General features: G+C 46.6%; 1 protein-coding gene across 1 annotated transcript in view; it reads right to left on the bottom strand.

The window, feature by feature from the left end:
• Positions 1-1,200: 1,200 nt before the first annotated feature.
• Positions 1,201-19,398, bottom strand: part of LOC143297080 (uncharacterized) — a 102,574-nt gene continuing 84,376 nt past the window's right edge. Inside the window, exons 9-15 of the mRNA XM_076609252.1 lie at positions 19,291-19,341; positions 14,538-14,826; positions 10,518-10,575; positions 9,410-9,451; positions 8,100-8,210; positions 4,468-4,564; positions 1,201-2,059 (exon numbers count right to left, since the gene is read on the bottom strand). Coding sequence (XP_076465367.1) covers positions 1,970-2,059; positions 4,468-4,564; positions 8,100-8,210; positions 9,410-9,451; positions 10,518-10,575; positions 14,538-14,826; positions 19,291-19,341 — 738 coding nt within the window. The 3' untranslated portion in view covers positions 1,201-1,969. The remainder of the gene's footprint in view (positions 2,060-4,467; positions 4,565-8,099; positions 8,211-9,409; positions 9,452-10,517; positions 10,576-14,537; positions 14,827-19,290; positions 19,342-19,398) is intronic.

Raw genomic sequence — 19,398 nt, forward strand, 5'->3', positions numbered from 1 at the left:
GATAAGCTTTTGTGCAACGAAATGTGCATAAAGCATGTTTCCATACGTATGTGCACATATATTTATGTTTAAGTTTGTACAATTGGTGTTTACAGATGATTTGTTAACCCTGTCAGTAAACCTCAATATCTTTTATTTCACAACCGCCATTTCGGTTAACCCTGTTAGTAAACCCTGATTTGTTTCCAAAGTGGCTGATCGGCCGAGTTCTCCCACTCCCCAAATTTTGATCATCATGTTGTCTTCTCTCTCGGTCCAGTCACAGTGACCAGACATGTGCACAGTACTGAAGTTTGAAACTGTAAAATCTGACCACTGTACCTTCAGCATGAATACCACAAAATGGCTGCTTATAGTCAGAAGTGGTGAAAACGCCCATCTGAGAAATGCAACCATTTTTTTTCTAAGTAACTGCTGAATTTTGCCTCTCATTACCACCTAAATACTGCTTTTACCGACAAAACAACCTATGAAGTTAATAGAGTAAGGCTTTCACACTAAATGTAAAATACAGTAGCCTTTTTTACAGCTCAAGTCATTTAAAAAAAATTGCTTATCTGTCTGAAAAAGTGAGATCCGTTAACTTGTTTCTTTCACATAATGTATTCAGACTGAGGCTATGTACAAGACACAATACAGTCTTGCTGCTCCTAGCAGATGAATGCATGAATCGAAGTTCCATACAAAGCACAAGAAGTTACTATATGGATTAGAAATGACTGCAATTAATTAATGCATTAATGTAAGAACTTAACTTCTGCAAAAAAAAGACACAAAAAAAAAGAAAAATTATGAAATTAAATTTCATTTCTTCACAATTTTTCATGCCCTTCCCAAAAATGCATTATCATAACTGGAATGTGTGCAAAAAGCTGATCTTAATTCTAATTCAAAGCCAAATTTGGCACCGACAGACAAAATATTTCCAGAGAAAATCAATTAGTTTACCAGGGACACACACACACACAGACAACCAAAAGAGGGTTGTTCCATACATGATGTTTACACATGTGAGCCAGAAATACAAATCACCCCCTCACACACACAAAAAAAGAAAAAAAGTACACATTCTGTCTGCACTGGCTGACAGTACGCACACAGCCCTCTCCCCTCCCCCCCAAACAATACTCAAACAATCACACACACACACACACACACTTAGTCCCACTTGTTCACAGTCACAGCCCTGTTTCTCACAGTCCTTGTTTTTTTGTTGTTTTTTTTTAAAATCTGTCTGATAATTAACCCCCTGACTGCTAAATGTTGGTGCAATGAAGTCAGTGTGGCATGAATCTGAAATGCAGTTACTGCTTTTTGTGTGTTTACCAATGGTGTGGTTGATTCTGCAAAACAGTAGCAATGCAATCCCAAGAGAAGGAAGAAGTCCAGATGAAGAATGCTGACTGACGCCCTGAGCTGTCAGCTCACAGCTGTGTTACTGCGGAGACAGCCCTCAATGACAAGTAAGCTATATGGGTTATTTCTGTGGCAGGATGAAGCGACTGGCTCCGGGGACTACCCACAGTCCAATCAATCAGCACACCACTGTACACAGCAGCGACACGCTGATGATGACACCACTGTACACAGCAGCGACACGCTGATGATGACACCACTGTACACAGCAGCGACATGCTGATGATGACACCACTGTACACAGCAGCAACATGCTGATGATGACACCACTGTACACAGCAGCAACAAACTGATGATGACACCACTGTACACAGCAGTGACACGCTGATGATGACACCACTGTACACAGCAGCAACATGCTGATGATGACACCACTGTACACAGCAGCAACAAACTGATGATGACACCATGCTGAATGTACACAGATCTGTTACTCCCACTGAGGTACAGGGCAGCTGAGGTAGGCTGAGGGCCAGGCCAGTCAGCTAGACAGAATGAGGCATTCTGTGAGGTACATGAGGCAGAGAGGTAGCAGACAGCAATGTGTGTGGGGTTACTGCACAGGGGGGCAGTCTGCAGGGGAGGAGGAGGAGGAGGAGGAGGACGGGGTGCACTTCAGCAGACTCTTCAGGGAGCGGTGCACCTGAAACAGAAAGTCACTGTTGTTGAAGCTCTCCCTATCCCACCACATGATCCCTGGTGTAAAGAAGAAGCAACAGGGCCAGAGATCTTTCTCTTTCCAGGCCCTGTCATTGTGCAACAAACTGCCAGAACATTGCGACACTCTGCCTCGCTGAATTCCTGTAAGCCGGCTCTGAAAATACGTCTTTTCCAACAACAGTAATTTTACCAGTGCTGGTCTTGGTATGATTTGGTTCTAAATGTATGCTTTAATGTGGGGAAGCCATTTGCCATTTGGGGGAGTGTGTGTGTGTGTGTGTGTGTGTGTGCGAGTGTGAGTTGCTGGAATGTGTTTTCTTGAGGGTGTCAGGGGTGGGTGGGTGGTTTCTAGTGTTCAATCGTGCGAGTATATTCTGGCGCATGTTTCTGTTTGTGTGTGTGTGTGTGTGTGTGTGTGTGTGTGTGTATGTGTGTGTGTGTGTGTGTGTGTGTGTGTGTGTGTGTGTGTGTGTCTGTGTGTTTAAACATATATGTGGAGGGGGAAGGACCGGAGTTGGGTGGGGTGGGGGGAGATGAAATGTAAAGCTCTTTCAGCAGTATTTCTGGAAAAAACCCCACACAATATAGATGTCCATTATGACCATTATTATCACCCTTTCATTTTATCTTCCTACTTTCGTTATAAACAACACGCACCTCTCCACTGTCTGAAGTTCCACACAAAAACTAAAGAAAAGCTGTCAGTATTATCAAACACCCGTGTAATAACATTCAACTGAAGTCATGTCAGTGTTTCACTCCTCAAAGACAATGTCTGGGGTAGAGTTTTCATTCTGACATTTGTTAAGTCAGTCTTGTTTCCAAAGTGTATCCAGTTTCAATAAAACATGTTGCATTTATTTCTAGCCCATACAACAATACGCCAGACCATTTCTTGTATGTGGACAGCTTTTTAAAGACAGCATGTCTCGTGACATATTCGACCATCACTCAACTTGATAGACGTGTGTGTGTGTGTGTGTGTGTGTGTGTGTGTGTGTGTGCGTGTGTGTGTGTGTGTGTCGTGTGTGTGTGGGGTGGTGTGTGTGTGTGTGGTGTGTGTGTGTGTGCATGTGTATGTATGTGAATGTGTGTGTGCAAGCAATGCATGAGTAGAGTTTGGGGTAGAGTTTTCATTCTGACACTTTTTAAGTCAGTCTTGTTTCCAAAGTGTATCCAGTTTCAATAAAACATGTTGCATTTATTTCTAGCCCATACAACAATAGCCAGACCATTTCTTGTATGTGGACAGCTTTTTAAAGACAGCATGTCTCGTGATATATTCGACCATCACTCAACTTGATAGACGTGTGTGTGTGTGTGTGTGTGTGTGTGTGTGTGTGTGCGTGTGTGTGTGTGTGTCGTGTGTGTGTGGTGTGGTGTGGTGTGTGTGTGTGTGGTGTGTGTGTGTGTGCATGTGTATGTATGTGAATGTGTGTGTGCAAGCAATGCATGAGCATATGTGTGTGTGTGTGCTCATGTATGTGTGTGGTGTGTTGTGGTGTGGTGTGGTGTGGTGTGGTGTGGTGTGTGTGTGTGTGGTGTGTGTGTGGGGGGTGTGTGTGTGTGTGTGTGTGTGCGTGTGTGTGTGTGTCTGTGTGTTTGAGCACATATGTGGAGGGGGAAGGATGGGAGTTGGGTGGGGGGAGATGAAATGTAAAGCTCTTTCAGCAGTATTTCTGGAAAAAAAAAACGCACTATATAGATGTCCATTATGACCATTATTATCATTTTATCTTCCTACTTTCGTTATAAACAACACGCACCTCTCCACTGTCTGAAGTTCCACACAAAAACTAAAGAAAAGCTGTCAGTATTATCAAACACCTGTATTCGACTGAAGTCATGTCAGTGTTTCACTCCTCAAAGACAATGTCTGGGGTAGAGTTTTCATTCTGACATTTGTTAAGTCAGTCTTGTTTCCAAAGTGTATCCAGTTTCAATAAAACATGTTGCATTTATTTCTAGCCCATACAACAATACGCCAGACCATTTCTTGTATGTGGACAGCTTTTTAAAGACAGCATGTCTCGTGACATATTCGACCATCACTCAACTTGATAGACATGTGTGTGTGTGTGTGTGTGTGTGTGTGTGTGTGTGTACACATGCACTGATGTATCTGGATGTGTGTGTGTGTGTGTGTGTGTGTGTGTGTGTGTGTGTGTGTGTATGTATGTGAATGTGTGTGTGCAAGCAATGCATGAGCATATGTGTGTGTGTGTGCTCATGTATGTATGTGTGTGGTGTGGTGTGGTGTGGTGTGGTGTGGTGTGGTGTGTGTGTGTGTGTGTGCGTGGTGTGTGTGCATGAATGCATGTGTGTGTGCATGCATGTATGTGTATGAGTGCATATGTGTGTGTGTGTGTGTGTGTGTGTGTAAGAACATACCTGCTCCAACAGCTGTAAGTTGGCTTTCAGCACGTCCTGCTGGTGATGCAGGCTGTCTCTCTGACCATCCCTCCCTGACCACTGACCACTGGGACCCCTGTCACACAGTGAACACGTCTACAGTGACCCCTGTCACACAGTGAACATGTCTACAGTGACCCCTGTCACACAGTGAACATGTCTACAGTGACCCCTGTCACACAGTGTACATGTCTACAGTGACCCCTGTCACACAGTGAATGTCTACAGTGACCCCTGCCACACAGTGACCCCTGTCACACAATGTACATATCTACAGTGACCCCTGTCAAACAGTGAACACATCTACAGTTACCCCGGTCACACAGTGTAAATATCTGACCTCTGTCACAAAGTGAACACATCTACAGTGACCCCTGTCACACAGTGTACACATCTACAGTGACCCCTGTCACACAGTGAACACATCTACAGTGACCCCTGTCAAACAGTGAACACATCTACAGTGACCCCTGTCACACAGTGTACATATCTGACCTCTGTCACAAAGTGAACACATCTGCAGTGACCCCGGTCACACAGTGAACACGTCTATAGTGACCCCTGTCACAGTGTACATATCTGACCTCTGTCACAAAGTGAACACATCTACAGTGACTCCTGTCACACAGTAAACACATCTACACTGACCCCCCTGTCACACAGTGAACACGTCTACAGTGATCCCAGTCACACAGTGAACACGTCTACACCGACCCCAGTCACACAGTGAACACATCTACACTGACCCCTGTCACGCAGTGAACACATCTACACCGACCCCCCACCCCCACCTCCCCAGAGCATTGAGAGCACCACCCATTTATCTTAATGATGACAAGGACTGACTACCTGGTGACTTTACATGAAGAATGACAGATTAACTATAACAAGGGCAGACTACCTGGTAACTTTACATGAAGAATGACAGATTAAATATAACAAGGGCAGACTACCTGGTAACTTTACATGAAGAATGACAGATTAACTATAACAAGGGCAGACTACCTGGTAACTTTACATGAAGAATGACAGATTAAATATAACAAGGGCAGACTACCTGGTAACTTTACATGAAGAATGACAGACAAACGATGACAACAAGGACAGACTACCTGGTTACTTTATATGAAGAATGACAGACAAACGATGACAACAAGGACAGACTACCTGGTTACTTTATATGAAGAATGACAGACAAACGATGACAACAAGGAGACTACCTGGTTACTTTATATGAAGAATGACAGACAAATGATGACAACAAGGACAGACTACCTGGTTACTTTATATGAAGAATGACAGACAAATAATGACAACAAGGACAGACTACCTGGTACAGACTAACAATGACAACGAGGATAGACTACCTGGCACAGACTAACAATGACAAGGGCAGACTACCTGGTACAGACTAACAATGACAAGGGCAGACTACCTGGTACAGACTAACAATGACAAGGGCAGACTACCTGGTACAGACTAACAATGACAAGGGCAGACTACCTGGTACAGACTAACAATGACAAAGGCAGACTACCTGGCACAGACTAACAATGACAAGGACAGACTACCTGGTACAGACTAACAATGACAAGGGCAGACTACCTGGTACAGACTAACAATGACAAAAAGGGACAGACTACCTCGTACAGACTAACAATGACAAAAGGGACAGACTACCTCGTACAGACTAACAATGATGACAAGAGCAGACTACCTGGTACAGACTAACAATGACGACAAGGGCAGACTACCTGGTACAGACTAACAATGACGACGAGGACAGACTACCTGGTACAGACTAACAATGACGACAAGGGCAGACTACCTGGCACAGACTAACAATGACGACGAGGACAGACTACCTGGCACAGACTAACAATGACAAGGGCAGACTACCTGGCACAGACTAACAATGACAAGGACAGACTACCTCGTACAGACTAACAATGACGACAAGGGCAGACTACCTGGTACAGACTAACAATGACAAAGGCAGACTACCTGGCACAGACTAACAATGACAAGGACAGACTACCTCGTACAGACTAACAATGACGACAAGGGCAGACTACCTGGCACAGACTAACAATGACAAGGGCAGACTACCTGGCACAGACTAACAATGACAAGGACAGACTACCTGGTACAGACTAACAATGATGACAAGGGCAGACTACCTGGTACAGACTAACAATGACGACAAGGGCAGACTACCTGGCACAGACTAACAATGACGACGAGGACAGACTACCTGGCACAGACTAACAATGACAAAGGCAGACTACCTGGTACAGACTAACAATGACGACGAGGACAGACTACCTGGTACAGCCTAACAATGACGACGAGGACAGACTACCTGGCACAGACTAACAATGACAAGGGCAGACTACCTGGCACAGACTAACAATGACAAAGGCAGACTACCTGGTACAGACTAACAATGACAAGGGCAGACTACCTGGTACAGACTAACAATGACAAAGGCAGACTACCTGGTACAGACTAACAATGACAAAAGGGACAGACTACCTGGTTCAGACTAACAATGACAAGGGCAGACTACCTGGTACAGACTAACAATGACAAGGGCAGACTACCTGGTACAGACTAACAATGACAAAGGCAGACTACCTGGTACAGACTAACAATGACAAAAGGGACAGACTACCTGGTTCAGACTAACAATGACAAGGGCAGACTGCCTGGTACAGACTAACAATGACAAGGGCAGACTACCTGGTACAGACTAACAATGACAAGGGCAGACTACCTGGTACAGACTAACAATGACAAAAGGGACAGACTACCTGGTTCAGACTAACAATGACGACGAGGACAGACTACCTGGCACAGACTAACAATGACGACGAGGACAGACTACCTGGCACAGACTAACAATGACAAAGGCAGACTACCTGGTACAGACTAACAATGACAAAGGCAGACTACCTGGTACAGACTAACAATGACAAAAGGGACAGACTACCTGGTTCAGACTAACAATGACAAGGGCAGACTACCTGGTACAGACTAACAATGACAAGATGACAAGGGCAGACTACCTGGTACAGACTAACAATGACGACGAGGACAGACTACCTGGTACAGACTAACAATGACAAGGGCAGACTACCTGGTACAGACTAACAATGACAAGGGCAGACTACCTGGTACAGACTAACAATGACGACGAGGACAGACTACCTGGTACAGACTAACAATGACAAGGGCAGACTACCTGGTACAGACTAACAATGACAAAGGCAGACTACCTGGCACAGACTAACAATGACAAAAGGGACAGACTACCTGGTACAGACTAACAATGACAAAAGGGACAGACTACCTCGTACAGACTAACAATGACGACAAGGGCAGACTACCTGGTACAGACCAACAATGACGACAAGGGCAGACTACCTGGTACAGACTAACAATGATGACAAGGGCAGACTACCTGGTACAGACTAACAATGATGACAAGGGCAGACTACCTGGTACAGACTAACAATGATGACAAGGGCAGACTACCTGGTACAGACTAACAATGACGACAAGGGCAGACTACCTGGCACAGACTAACAATGACGACAAGGGCAGACTACCTGGTGTGGGCGTGCTGGGCGGAGGGCCACTGCAGAGTCAGCTCCAGGCGTGACTCCAGTAGCAGGATCTGATAGGTCAGCGCAGCCGCCGAGAACAACAGGAACACCACCCTGAACACACACACACCACCACTCTGAACACAAACACACACACACACACCACCACCCTGAACACACCCACACCACCACCCTGAACACACCCACACCACCTTCCTGAACCCATCCACACCACCACCCTGAACACACCCACACCACCACCCTGAACACACCCACACCACCACCCTGAACACACCCACACCACCACCCTGAACACACCCACACCACCACCCTGAACACTGAGCACACACACACCACCACCCTGAACACTGAACATACACACACCACCACCCTGAACACACCCACACCACCACCCTGAACACTGAGCACACACACACCACCACCCTGAACACTGAACATACACACACCACCACCCTGAACACACCCACACCACCACCCTGAACCCATCCACACCACCACCCTGAACAATGAACACACCCACACCACCACCCTGAACACACACACACCACCACCCTGAACACACCCACACCACAACCCTGAACACATCCACACCACCTTCCTGAACACACCCACACCACCACCCTGAACACTGAACACACCCACACCACCACCCTGAACACAACCACACCACCACCCTGAACACTGAACACACCCACACCACCACCCTGAACACAACCACACCACCACCCTGAACACTGAACACACCCACACCACCACCCTTAACACATCATTTGTTCTTTTCAGCCACATCAACCTGGAAAAAAAATTATGGAAAAAAAACTATGACAGATAGATCAATTCTATCTATTGTATGTTAATCTGTTATCTAAACATTCAGAAGGTATGTATGTCAAAAGTGATAAGTTTCAACTTAAGCCAGGTTTTCGCTCTGCTGCGTCACAATGACTCAAATCTGAACCTACGTTTCATTGGCTGTAGGCGCTTAATCTGCCTGAAAACTAAATTCATTTGGTGCCACCTCTCGTGACAAACTCAATATCTGACATGACACCTGACGACGGTTAACGCATACACTAGGCAGGAGGTATGACGGAGGGAGGTACGGGGCAGGCGTAGCAGAAGGTAAGAGGGGGACAGGAGATGGGGTCCAGAGGGGGTAGGGAAGGGGGAGAGGGATGGGAGTTAATTGGGAGGTGGGGGGGGGGGGTAGCAGGTGGTGAGGGGAGGGGTTGGGGAGGAGGGGGGGGGACAGCAGGAGGTGAGAGGGGACTGGGGGAATCAGGTGAGCTCACATGACACTGCAGACTGCCAGCAGAAGGTTGGTTCTGGGCACCCTGCACACAGGACATATGTGCACATTTTAGGGGACACTCACACACACACACACACACACTCTTACAAAAACTAAAAACACATCCCCATCCTCCCCCCCCCCCCCCACACACACCCCCCTCCTTTTCACTGAATCTGGGATCTTTATTTTCTTATCATTTTGTTTTCCTAATCTCCCCCCCACTGGACCTTGAGCAGTGGTCTAGATGAAAGTCTTTCAGATGAGACAATAAACCGAGGTCCTGCATGCAGCATACACTTAGCACAAGTAAAACCAACAGTAACAAAAGGGAAGTAATTACCCATTGGCACCTAGACCTTTGTGTGTGCGTGTGTGTGTGTGCGCGCACGCGTGCATGTGTGTGTGTGTGCGTGCGTGCGTGTGTGCATGCCCATCAGTTAATCATACGAATACATGATAAATCAAGGTCCCATGTGCAGCATTCACTTAACGCACGTGAAAGAATCCACAGCGACAAAAGTGTTGTCCCTGGCAAAATTCCGTTGAAATACCCAGTTTGATCAGTTTGACAGTGAAACAAATACACTTGCAGACAAAAACCAAAACAAAACATGGTGGTGCTACACTGTAGCGTTATGCTCTCCCTGGGAAAAGCAGCCCAAAATTCACACAAATTCTTTCTGACAAAACACAATACAATACAACACAACACACTGCAGTGTAATACAACACAATAAATGGAAAACGATGCATAGGAACATTGATTCAGGTAACAAAATGGGTTACACTCCATTCCTCTTTACAGATGGGAATAAGCACACACAATTCCATTCTGCATGCAACGAATCTATCCATGTTTCTGTAAAAATCCAAACTGTCAATAACATTTAATTCATCAACACTTTTAACCAGGATTCCACTGGAAATATAACCTTTGGCTTCAACTGACTTCCTTCTAACTCATACGCACACAAACACACACACATGCACACACACACACACACACATACTCACACACATATACACCATCCTGACAAAGATGGCACAGAACAGAATACAATATACATGTGTTCACAAAATAAGCAAGGAAAGATTCCAAAACTTACTTTTGAAGTTTTATTGTAAATGCTGAAATTGCCAGAGCCATTTTCCCATAGTCCATGCCTGAAACCACCATATAACACTTTCCTTCAAACTGCAAGACACACACAGTTACCACAACATCCAGTCAGTTCTCTTTCTGTATGGCCCTGATCTGGGGCGCCATGGCAGAGTCAGTCAAGCATCAGACCACCAATGGTGAGGGTTCCAGGCCCCAATTCAGCATGGTGCTGTGTCCTTGGGAAAGGCACTTAAATCCAATTTTCCTCACGCCACCCTGTACATGGGTACCAGACTCTGATTTACATGGCAGAACAAGAGGACTGGGCCCCGTTCACAATGCCCAGCCCTGGATGTGAATTCACTACACTGATGGCTTTAAGGACTGGGCCCCACTCACAATGCCCAGCCCTGGATGTGAACTCACTACACTGATGGCTTTAAGGACTGGGCCCCACTCACAATGCCCAGCCCTGGATGTGAATTCACTACACTGATGGCTTTAAGGACTGGGCCCCACTCACAATGCCCAGCCCTGGATGTGAATTCACTACACTGATGGCTTTAAGGACTGGGCCCTGTTCACAATGCCCAGCCCTGGATGTGAACTCACTACAATGATGGCTTTAAGGACTGGGCCCCACTCACAATGCCCAGCCCTGGATGTGAATTCACTACACTGATGGCTTTAAGGACTGGGCCCCACTCACAATGCCCAGCCCTGGATGTGAATTCACTACACTGATCGCTTTAAGGACTGGGCCCCACTCACAATGCCCAGCCCTGGATGTGAATTCACTACACTGATGACTTTAAGGACTGGGCCCCACTCACAATGCCCAGCCCTGGATGTGAACTCACTACAATGATGGCTTTAAGGACTGGGCCCCACTCACAATGCCCAGCCCTGGATGTGAATTCACTACACTGATGGCTTTAAGGACTGGGCCCCACTCACAATGCCCAGCCCTGGATGTGAATTCACTACACTGATGACTTTAAGGACTGGGCCCCACTCACAATGCCCAGCCCTAGATGTGAATTCACTACACTGATGGCTTTAAGGACTGGGCCCCACTCACAATGCCCAGCCCTGGATGTGAATTCACTACACTGATGGCTTTAAGGACTGGACCCCACTCACAATGCCCAGCCCTGGATGTGAATTCACTACACTGATGGCTTTAAGGACTGGGCCCCACTCACAATGCCCAGCCCTGGATGTGAATTCACTACACTGATGGCTTTAAGGACTGGGCCCCACTCACAATGCCCAGCCCTGGATGTGAACTCACTACACTGATGGCTTTAAGGACTGGGTCCCACTCACAATGCCCAGCCCTGGATGTGAATTCACTACACTGATGGCTTTAAGGACTGGGCCCCGTTCACAATGCCCAGCCCTGGATGTGAACTCACTACACTGATGGCTTCAAGGACTGGTCCCCGTTCACAATGCCCAGCCCTGGATGTGAATTCACTACACTGATGGCTTTAAGGACTGGGCCCTGTTCACAATGCCCAGCCCTGGATGTGAATTCACTACACTGATGGCTTTAAGGACTGGGCCCCACTCACAATGCCCAGCCCTGGATGTGAATTCACTACACTGATGGCTTTAAGGACTGGGTCCCACTCACAATGCCCAGCCCTGGATGCGAAGGACTGGGCCCCACTCACAATGCCCAGCCCTGGATGTGAATTCACTACACTGATGGCTTTAAGGACTGGGCCCCACTCACAATGCCCAGCCCTGGATGTGAATTCACTACACTGATGGCTTTAAGGACTGGACCCCACTCACAATGCCCAGCCCTGGATGTGAATTCACTACACTGATGGCTTTAAGGACTGGACCCCACTCACAATGCCCAGCCCTGGATGTGAATTCACTACACTGATGGCTTTAAGGACTGGGACGCCACTCACAATGCCCAGCCCTGGATGTGAATTCACTACACTGATGGCTTTAAGGACTGGACCCCGACTCACAATGCCCAGCCCTGGATGTGAATTCACTACACTGATGGCTTTAAGGACTGGGCGCCACTCACAATGCCCAGCCCTGGATGTGAATTCACTACACTGATGGCTTTAAGGACTGGGCCCTGTTCACAATGCCCAGCCCTGGATGTGAATTCACTACACTGATGGCTTTAAGGACTGGGCGCCACTCACAATGCCCAGCCCTGGATGTGAACTCACTACACTGATGGCTTTAAGGATTGGGCCCCACTCACAATGCCCAGCCTTAGATGTGAATTCACTACACTGATGGCTTTAAGGACTGGGCGCCACTCACAATGCCCAGCCCTGGATGTGAACTCACTACACTGATGGCTTTAAGGACTGGGCCCCACTCACAATGCCCAGCCCTGGATGTGAACTCACTACACTGATGGCTTTAAGGACTGGGCCCCACTCACAATGCCCAGCCCTGGATGTGAATTCACTACACTGATGGCTTTAAGGACTGGGCGCCACTCACAATGCCCAGCCCTGGATGCGAAGGACTGGGCCCCACTCACAATGCCCAGCCCTGGATGTGAATTCACTACACTGATGGCTTTAAGGACTGGTCCCCGTTCACAATGCCCAGCCCTGGGTGTGAATTCACTATACTGATGGCTTTAAGGACTGGGCCCCACTCACAATGCCCAGCCCTGGATGTGAATTCACTACACTGATGGCTTTAAGGACTGGACCCCACTCACAATGCCCAGCCCTGGATGTGAACTCACTACACTGATGGCTTTAAGGACTGGACCCCACTCACAATGCCCAGCCCTGGATGTGAATTCACTACACTGATGGCTTTAAGGACTGGGCCCCACTCACAATGCCCAGCCCTGGATGTGAATTCACTACACTGATGGCTTTAAGGACTGGGCCCCACTCACAATGCCCAGCCCTGGATGTGAATTCACTACACTGATGGCTTTAAGGACTGGGCCCCAGTGAATTCACTACATTGATGGCTTTAAAAGAGGAAGGTGGCCGACTGGTTAAGATGCTCACCTGCCTATAGATACGGAGTCCATGAGGGTCTGGCTTAAATTCTGCCTTTTCTCCAAAGTGTGACTGGAAAATCAAACTGAGCATCTGGTCATTTGGATGAGACAATAAACAAAGGTTCTGTGTGCGGCAGGCACTTGGGACACTGAAAAAGAACCCATGGCAACGAGAGTGCTGTGCTCTGGCAAAAGTTTGTGGAAGAAATTCACTATGAAAAGTACACAGATATATGTGCATATACTCAAGGCCGGACTCTAAGCGCGTTGGGTTATGCTGCTGGTCAGGCATCTGCCTGGTATATGTGGTGTAGCATACATGGATTAGTCCGTGGCATCTGCCTAGTATATGTGGTGTAGCATACATGGATTAGTCCGTGGCATCTGCCAAGTAGATGTGGTGTAGCATACATGGATTAGTCCGTGGCATCTGCCTAGTATATGTGGTGTAGCATACATGGATTAGTCCGTGGCATCTGCCTAGTAGATGTGGTGTAGCATACATGGACTAGTCCGTGGCATCTGCCAAGTAGATGTGGTGTAGCATACATGGATTACCCTCCTTGAGAAGGTGAAACTGGAACTGCCACAGCAGGTAATGGGATCCTGAACCTTTTACCCTAATCCATCCACTCTTCTGTTCAAACACCCCACATTCACCATGGATTGTTCCCCCCCCCCCCCCCCCCCCCAGTCACTGTGGGTCCACGCCAGGCAGTGGGTGGGTCAGACTGTCTCCCACACACAACACTAACAGACACCAGTGGTGACCAGCAAACCATGTCCATTCACACCAGTGGTGACCAGCAAACCATGTCCATTCACACCAGTGGTGACCAGCAAACCATGTCCATTCACACCAGTGATGACCAGCAAACCATGTCCATTCACACCAGTGATGACCCCTCCCCCCTAGTGCCCCACCACTCCACTGTTAGCTGGGCTTTTTTTTTGTAATTTTTTCTTACCCCCACCACCTGTCAACCCCATCCCCTCCCACCACCCCCAACTCACATTTCCAGGGGAAGAACCCTGGCACTTTGTCAGAAGAGGGGACATCACACACCCTCCCCTTTTCACCCCCACCCTCCGCCCCCTGACTGAGGGCTGGGGGGGCGGAGCAGGAGGAGGAGGAAGAGGGGGGGTTGGTGTCCCCCCGGCCCTCCCGTGCCTGCAGGAAGCTGTCGTCGTTGTCATCGTCCTCCGTGGTGTCAGACTCGGCACTGACGTCAGCGCTGTGGGTGACGTGTTCTGGGTGGAGGGTGGGGGAGGACAGCAGCGACCGTCGTCCTGCCAGGTTGGCCTACACACACACACATACATGTATATGCACACACACACACACACAAATGTGCACACACACATGCTCACACATATGCAAACACAAACACACTCACATTCACACACACAAACACACACACATGCACATACCTACACACATATGCACATACAAACACATACATGCACGCACAAATACACTATGCACCCACAAACAAAAAATATTCTGTTACAAATATTCTGTTATGAATAAACTACAAGATAACTATGTTCAATTTTGGAACAGCGCAAGGAACAGGACCATTTCAAGGCTCTCTTTCTATTGTAAAATTGTGAACACTTACACATTACAACCATACCTGATCAGCTGCAAAAATACTAAACATAGAGGAGCATTATGTCGACTGCCAATAAGTGCACATGAACTTGAAACTGAGCGAGGCTGTCACTGCAACTCAACTAGGAAAGGCCAGCTATGTAAAGCATGTAGAGTTACAGAGGATGAATTGCATTTTCTGGACAAGTGTAGTATGTACTCTGACTTGAGATCATGCCTACTTGTGACAATTCCCAATCTTCAAATCATTGGCCAGATGGCACTGGCAACACAATCATCCAGACTCCGAGTTCTATGTTGCCATTTAGCCATTTCCAACCACAACTGGCAAGATATATCTGTGAGTACTTTAAACTTTGCAATCCATAACTATGTCTTGTGGAAGATCCTGCACGTGCTCACAGCTTATTGTTTTTGTTTGTTGTGTTTAGTTCGAATGTCCACAATTCCTTTGATGGGTTTTGCAACAATCAAATGAATTCTGAGTTCTTCTTACACACACACACACAAACACAACTGAAATGTACAGGTGGGAAAGACTGATTTTTGTAATTCAATACAAAGCTTTGCAGCTGGGGCCCAGAGGATGCATATCTTTGCACCAAAATAAAGTAAAATAAAGGAAAAAAAAACAGCAACAACAAAACCACAACTAAAATGCCAACACAGAAATCTGCACAATACGGACATGTAAATGGAAGACACTTCTGTGACTGTATATGGGACTGCATGCCTCTGTGTGTGTCTATGTGTTTGTGCATACGTGCATGAGTGCTTACATGTGAGTGTGGGTGGCCAAGACCCACAGAATGTTATTGCCAAGAGAGTGACACTGCCTTGTTCCACACATGTGAACAACTGTCTAGTGACTTACTGACAAAAAACAGCTAAAAAACAGAAACACACACACACACGTTGCATTAATTTTGAATTTCTCTTATCCAAACAGTTACAGAAGTTTCATGACTATTATCAATAACTCTCCTTTCCTATAATGTGGTCATGATCACATGACACTGACCAAAAAGCTTTATCAAAAAAATAAAATCATGCTCCACTCCAGTAACAGCAAAGCTGTTTTACTCTCAACTCCTAAAACAAACTGTAAGTCTGTTTCGCCATTGGCTTGTACTATGCACATTTTTTTCTGCATGCCATCATACAGCAGTGATCAAGAGGTAATGCCATAAACTACAAAGCGTGTGTTCACTCGCTCGATTCCCATTCAGACTGCAGTTTTTACTAACCCCTCCACTAGACCTCATGTGGTGCACTGTGCGCTTGTTTTTCACATGAGACGATAAACCAAGGGCCCATGTGCAGTAGGCATTAAATGCATGTAAAAGAATCCAGGCCAACAAAGGGTCTATACCTGGCAAAATCCAGAAGAAAAAAAAATAGGCAGGTAAAATGGGGGTGGCACTGAACCGTGGTGACACGATCTCACTGACAGGAACAGCCTGTATTTCACACAAACCTGCTGTGGATTTCTCTGCACAATTTTCCCAAGGACTACCCTTTCATTTCCTTGAGCTTAATGTGTACTTTATGCAGGCTGCACATTGGACCTCGGCTTTTCGTCTCATCCAGATGGATAACTGATGAGCATGCATGCACACAAGTACACACACACACACACACATGTACACACACACACACATGTACACACACACACATAACATGTACACACACACATGCGGAATAGCACAATGCTGACACTGTGTTTATTCATTCAGTCAGCTGTCAAATCAGTGTCTCTACTTCATGTCAACTGTCTCTACTTCATGTCAGCTGCACTTCATGTCAGCTGTCTCTACTTCATGTCAGTGTCTCTATTTCATGTCAGCTGTACTTCATGTCAGCTGTCTCTACTTCATGTCAACTGTCAGTGTCTCTACTTCATGTCAGCTGTACTTCATCTCATGTCAGCTGTCTCTACTTCATGTCAGCTGTCTCTACATCATGTCAACTGTCAGTGTCTCTACTTCATGCCAGCTGTCTCTACTTTGTCAGCTGTACTTCATGTCATGTCAGCGTCTCTACTTATCAACTGTCTATACTTCATGCCAGCTGTCTGCTTCATGTCAGCTGTCAAGTCAGTGTCTCTACTTCATGCCAGCTGTCAAGTCAGTGTCTCTACTTCATGTCAGCTGTCAAGTCAGTGTCTCTACTTCATGTCAGCTGTCAAGTCAGTGTCTCTACTTCATGTCAGCTGTTCTTCATGTCAACTGCCTCTACTTCATGTCAGCTGTACTTCATGTCAACTGTTTCTACTTCATGTCAGCTGTCAAGTCAGTGTCTTTACTTCATGTCAGCTGGTCAGTGTCTCTACTTCATGCCAACTGTTCTTCATGTCAACTGTCTCTACTTCATGTCAGCTGTACTTCATGTCAACTGTTTCTACTTCATGTCAGCCGTACTTCATGTCAGCTGTCAAGTCAGTGTCTTTACTTCATGTCAGCTGGTCAGTGTCTCTACTTCATGCCAACTGTTCTTCATGTCAACTGTCTCTACTTCATGTCAGCTGTACTTCATGTCAGCTGTCAAGTCAGTGTCTCTACTTCATGTCAGCTGTACTTCATGTCAGCTGTCTCTACTTCATGTCAGCTGTACTTCATGTCAGCTGTCAAGTCAGTTTCTCTACTTCATGTCAGCTGTTATTCATGTGAACTGTCTCCACTTCATGTCAGCTGTCAGGTGCTGACCACGCAGGGTTCCCTGCAGTGGCAGTGGGCAAAATTCCACACTTTTTCCAAAATGCTGCTTTACATTTCCCCAAGACCCCCAAACAAACATACAAGCATACACACACACACACACACACAAACACACTACAAAATGACCACACAGTGAGGGGTTGTGAGAGAAAGAGGGGGGGATGGGGGCGGTATGAAGTGTCTGAACACTGTTGCAGAAACAGGTTTTCACATAGGTCTATTCTTCTCTTGGTCTTCCCCATAAGACTTTTCCAAGGTTGCATGACTCTGTGGGAACCCTGCTGATGCATGAAATACATAATGAGTGTGAGGGGACAGTGCAGCGAAAAGGTGCTGTGTTCTCATGGGATCAACATGCTGACAATACAGGACATGCAGGTGTGCACATTTCGAGTGTGTGTGTGTGTGTGTGTGTGTGTGTATGTGCGTGCTTGCGTGTGTGCGAGTGTGTGTATGTGTGTGTGTGTGTGTGTGTGTGTGGAGTGCATTAGTGTGCAAGTCTGTGCATACTTACATGCTTGATTACAGTTCAAAATGTCATTTTCAACTCCTATGCAAAACCATGTGAGATTTACAGTGGAGTGATGGACAAAGAAACAGGCAGTACAGGTCAGCGAAAAACTGTCCTAAAAAGAGACATGGTGGAGACAATTCAATATTTCCTCGGAGAAGGAGAAAAGTTACGAAAGAAAGAAATCAGTATGACCAATGCTGCGTATTGTTGCTCCAAAAGACAGAGCTAGCAGATCAGGATGTCAGTAGCCATTCTTTATCTGGGGCTCCTTCCTCTAGTAAGTAGATTGTAAGTAGAGAGTGTCTTCTCTATATGCAGGCATTCAATGAAAACACCTCCACCCCCCTCCCGGTCCACATCTCCATCTTTTTCCATGTTGTTACTCCAAACAGCAAACATGTATCCTGAGAGGTGTAGCTGTGTGTTTACCAGTGTGCGCGCGCACACACACAAATGGATGGAACTGATTTGTGAGTGAGGGTGTGTGTATGTGAATGTGTGTAATATATGCACGCATGTGCACACACATCCCCACCCACCCACCCACACACAAAATTTGAGGCTATGGAGGGAAGGGAAGATGTAGATCAAAATAAAAGAAAAAAAAATCCAACAAGCAAAACACTACATGAACAAAACTGCCTCTGCTCACTATGGTCCTGACAAACACTCATGGCTAAAAGCTCGCTCGCCTTATGGCAGGGCTTTCTCCCACATTTCCCAACTGCACAAAAATGATGACAAAAAAAGGAGCATGCAATAATGAGGACACAACATTCATGCAAACCCAAGCCAATGTCCACATGAACCTTAACATCCACACACACAGAAGCGTTGGTTCTGTGACCTTGTGACTCTGGCAGCGACTACAGAGCTCTAAGACACACACCACCGCGTGCTGACTGAACCGTTGTTACTTACACGGCTGTCACCGCTGCACACTTCACTTTCTTTTGCACTCCCTGAGTCACTCTGGTGACAAGAAAACACACCACACATGGTGTCCAGAACATCCAACAACAGAGGAGA

The sequence above is a fragment of the Babylonia areolata genome, chromosome 22 (genome assembly GCF_041734735.1).
Source record: "Babylonia areolata isolate BAREFJ2019XMU chromosome 22, ASM4173473v1, whole genome shotgun sequence".
NCBI classification, from domain to species: Eukaryota; Metazoa; Mollusca; class Gastropoda; order Neogastropoda; family Buccinidae; genus Babylonia; species Babylonia areolata.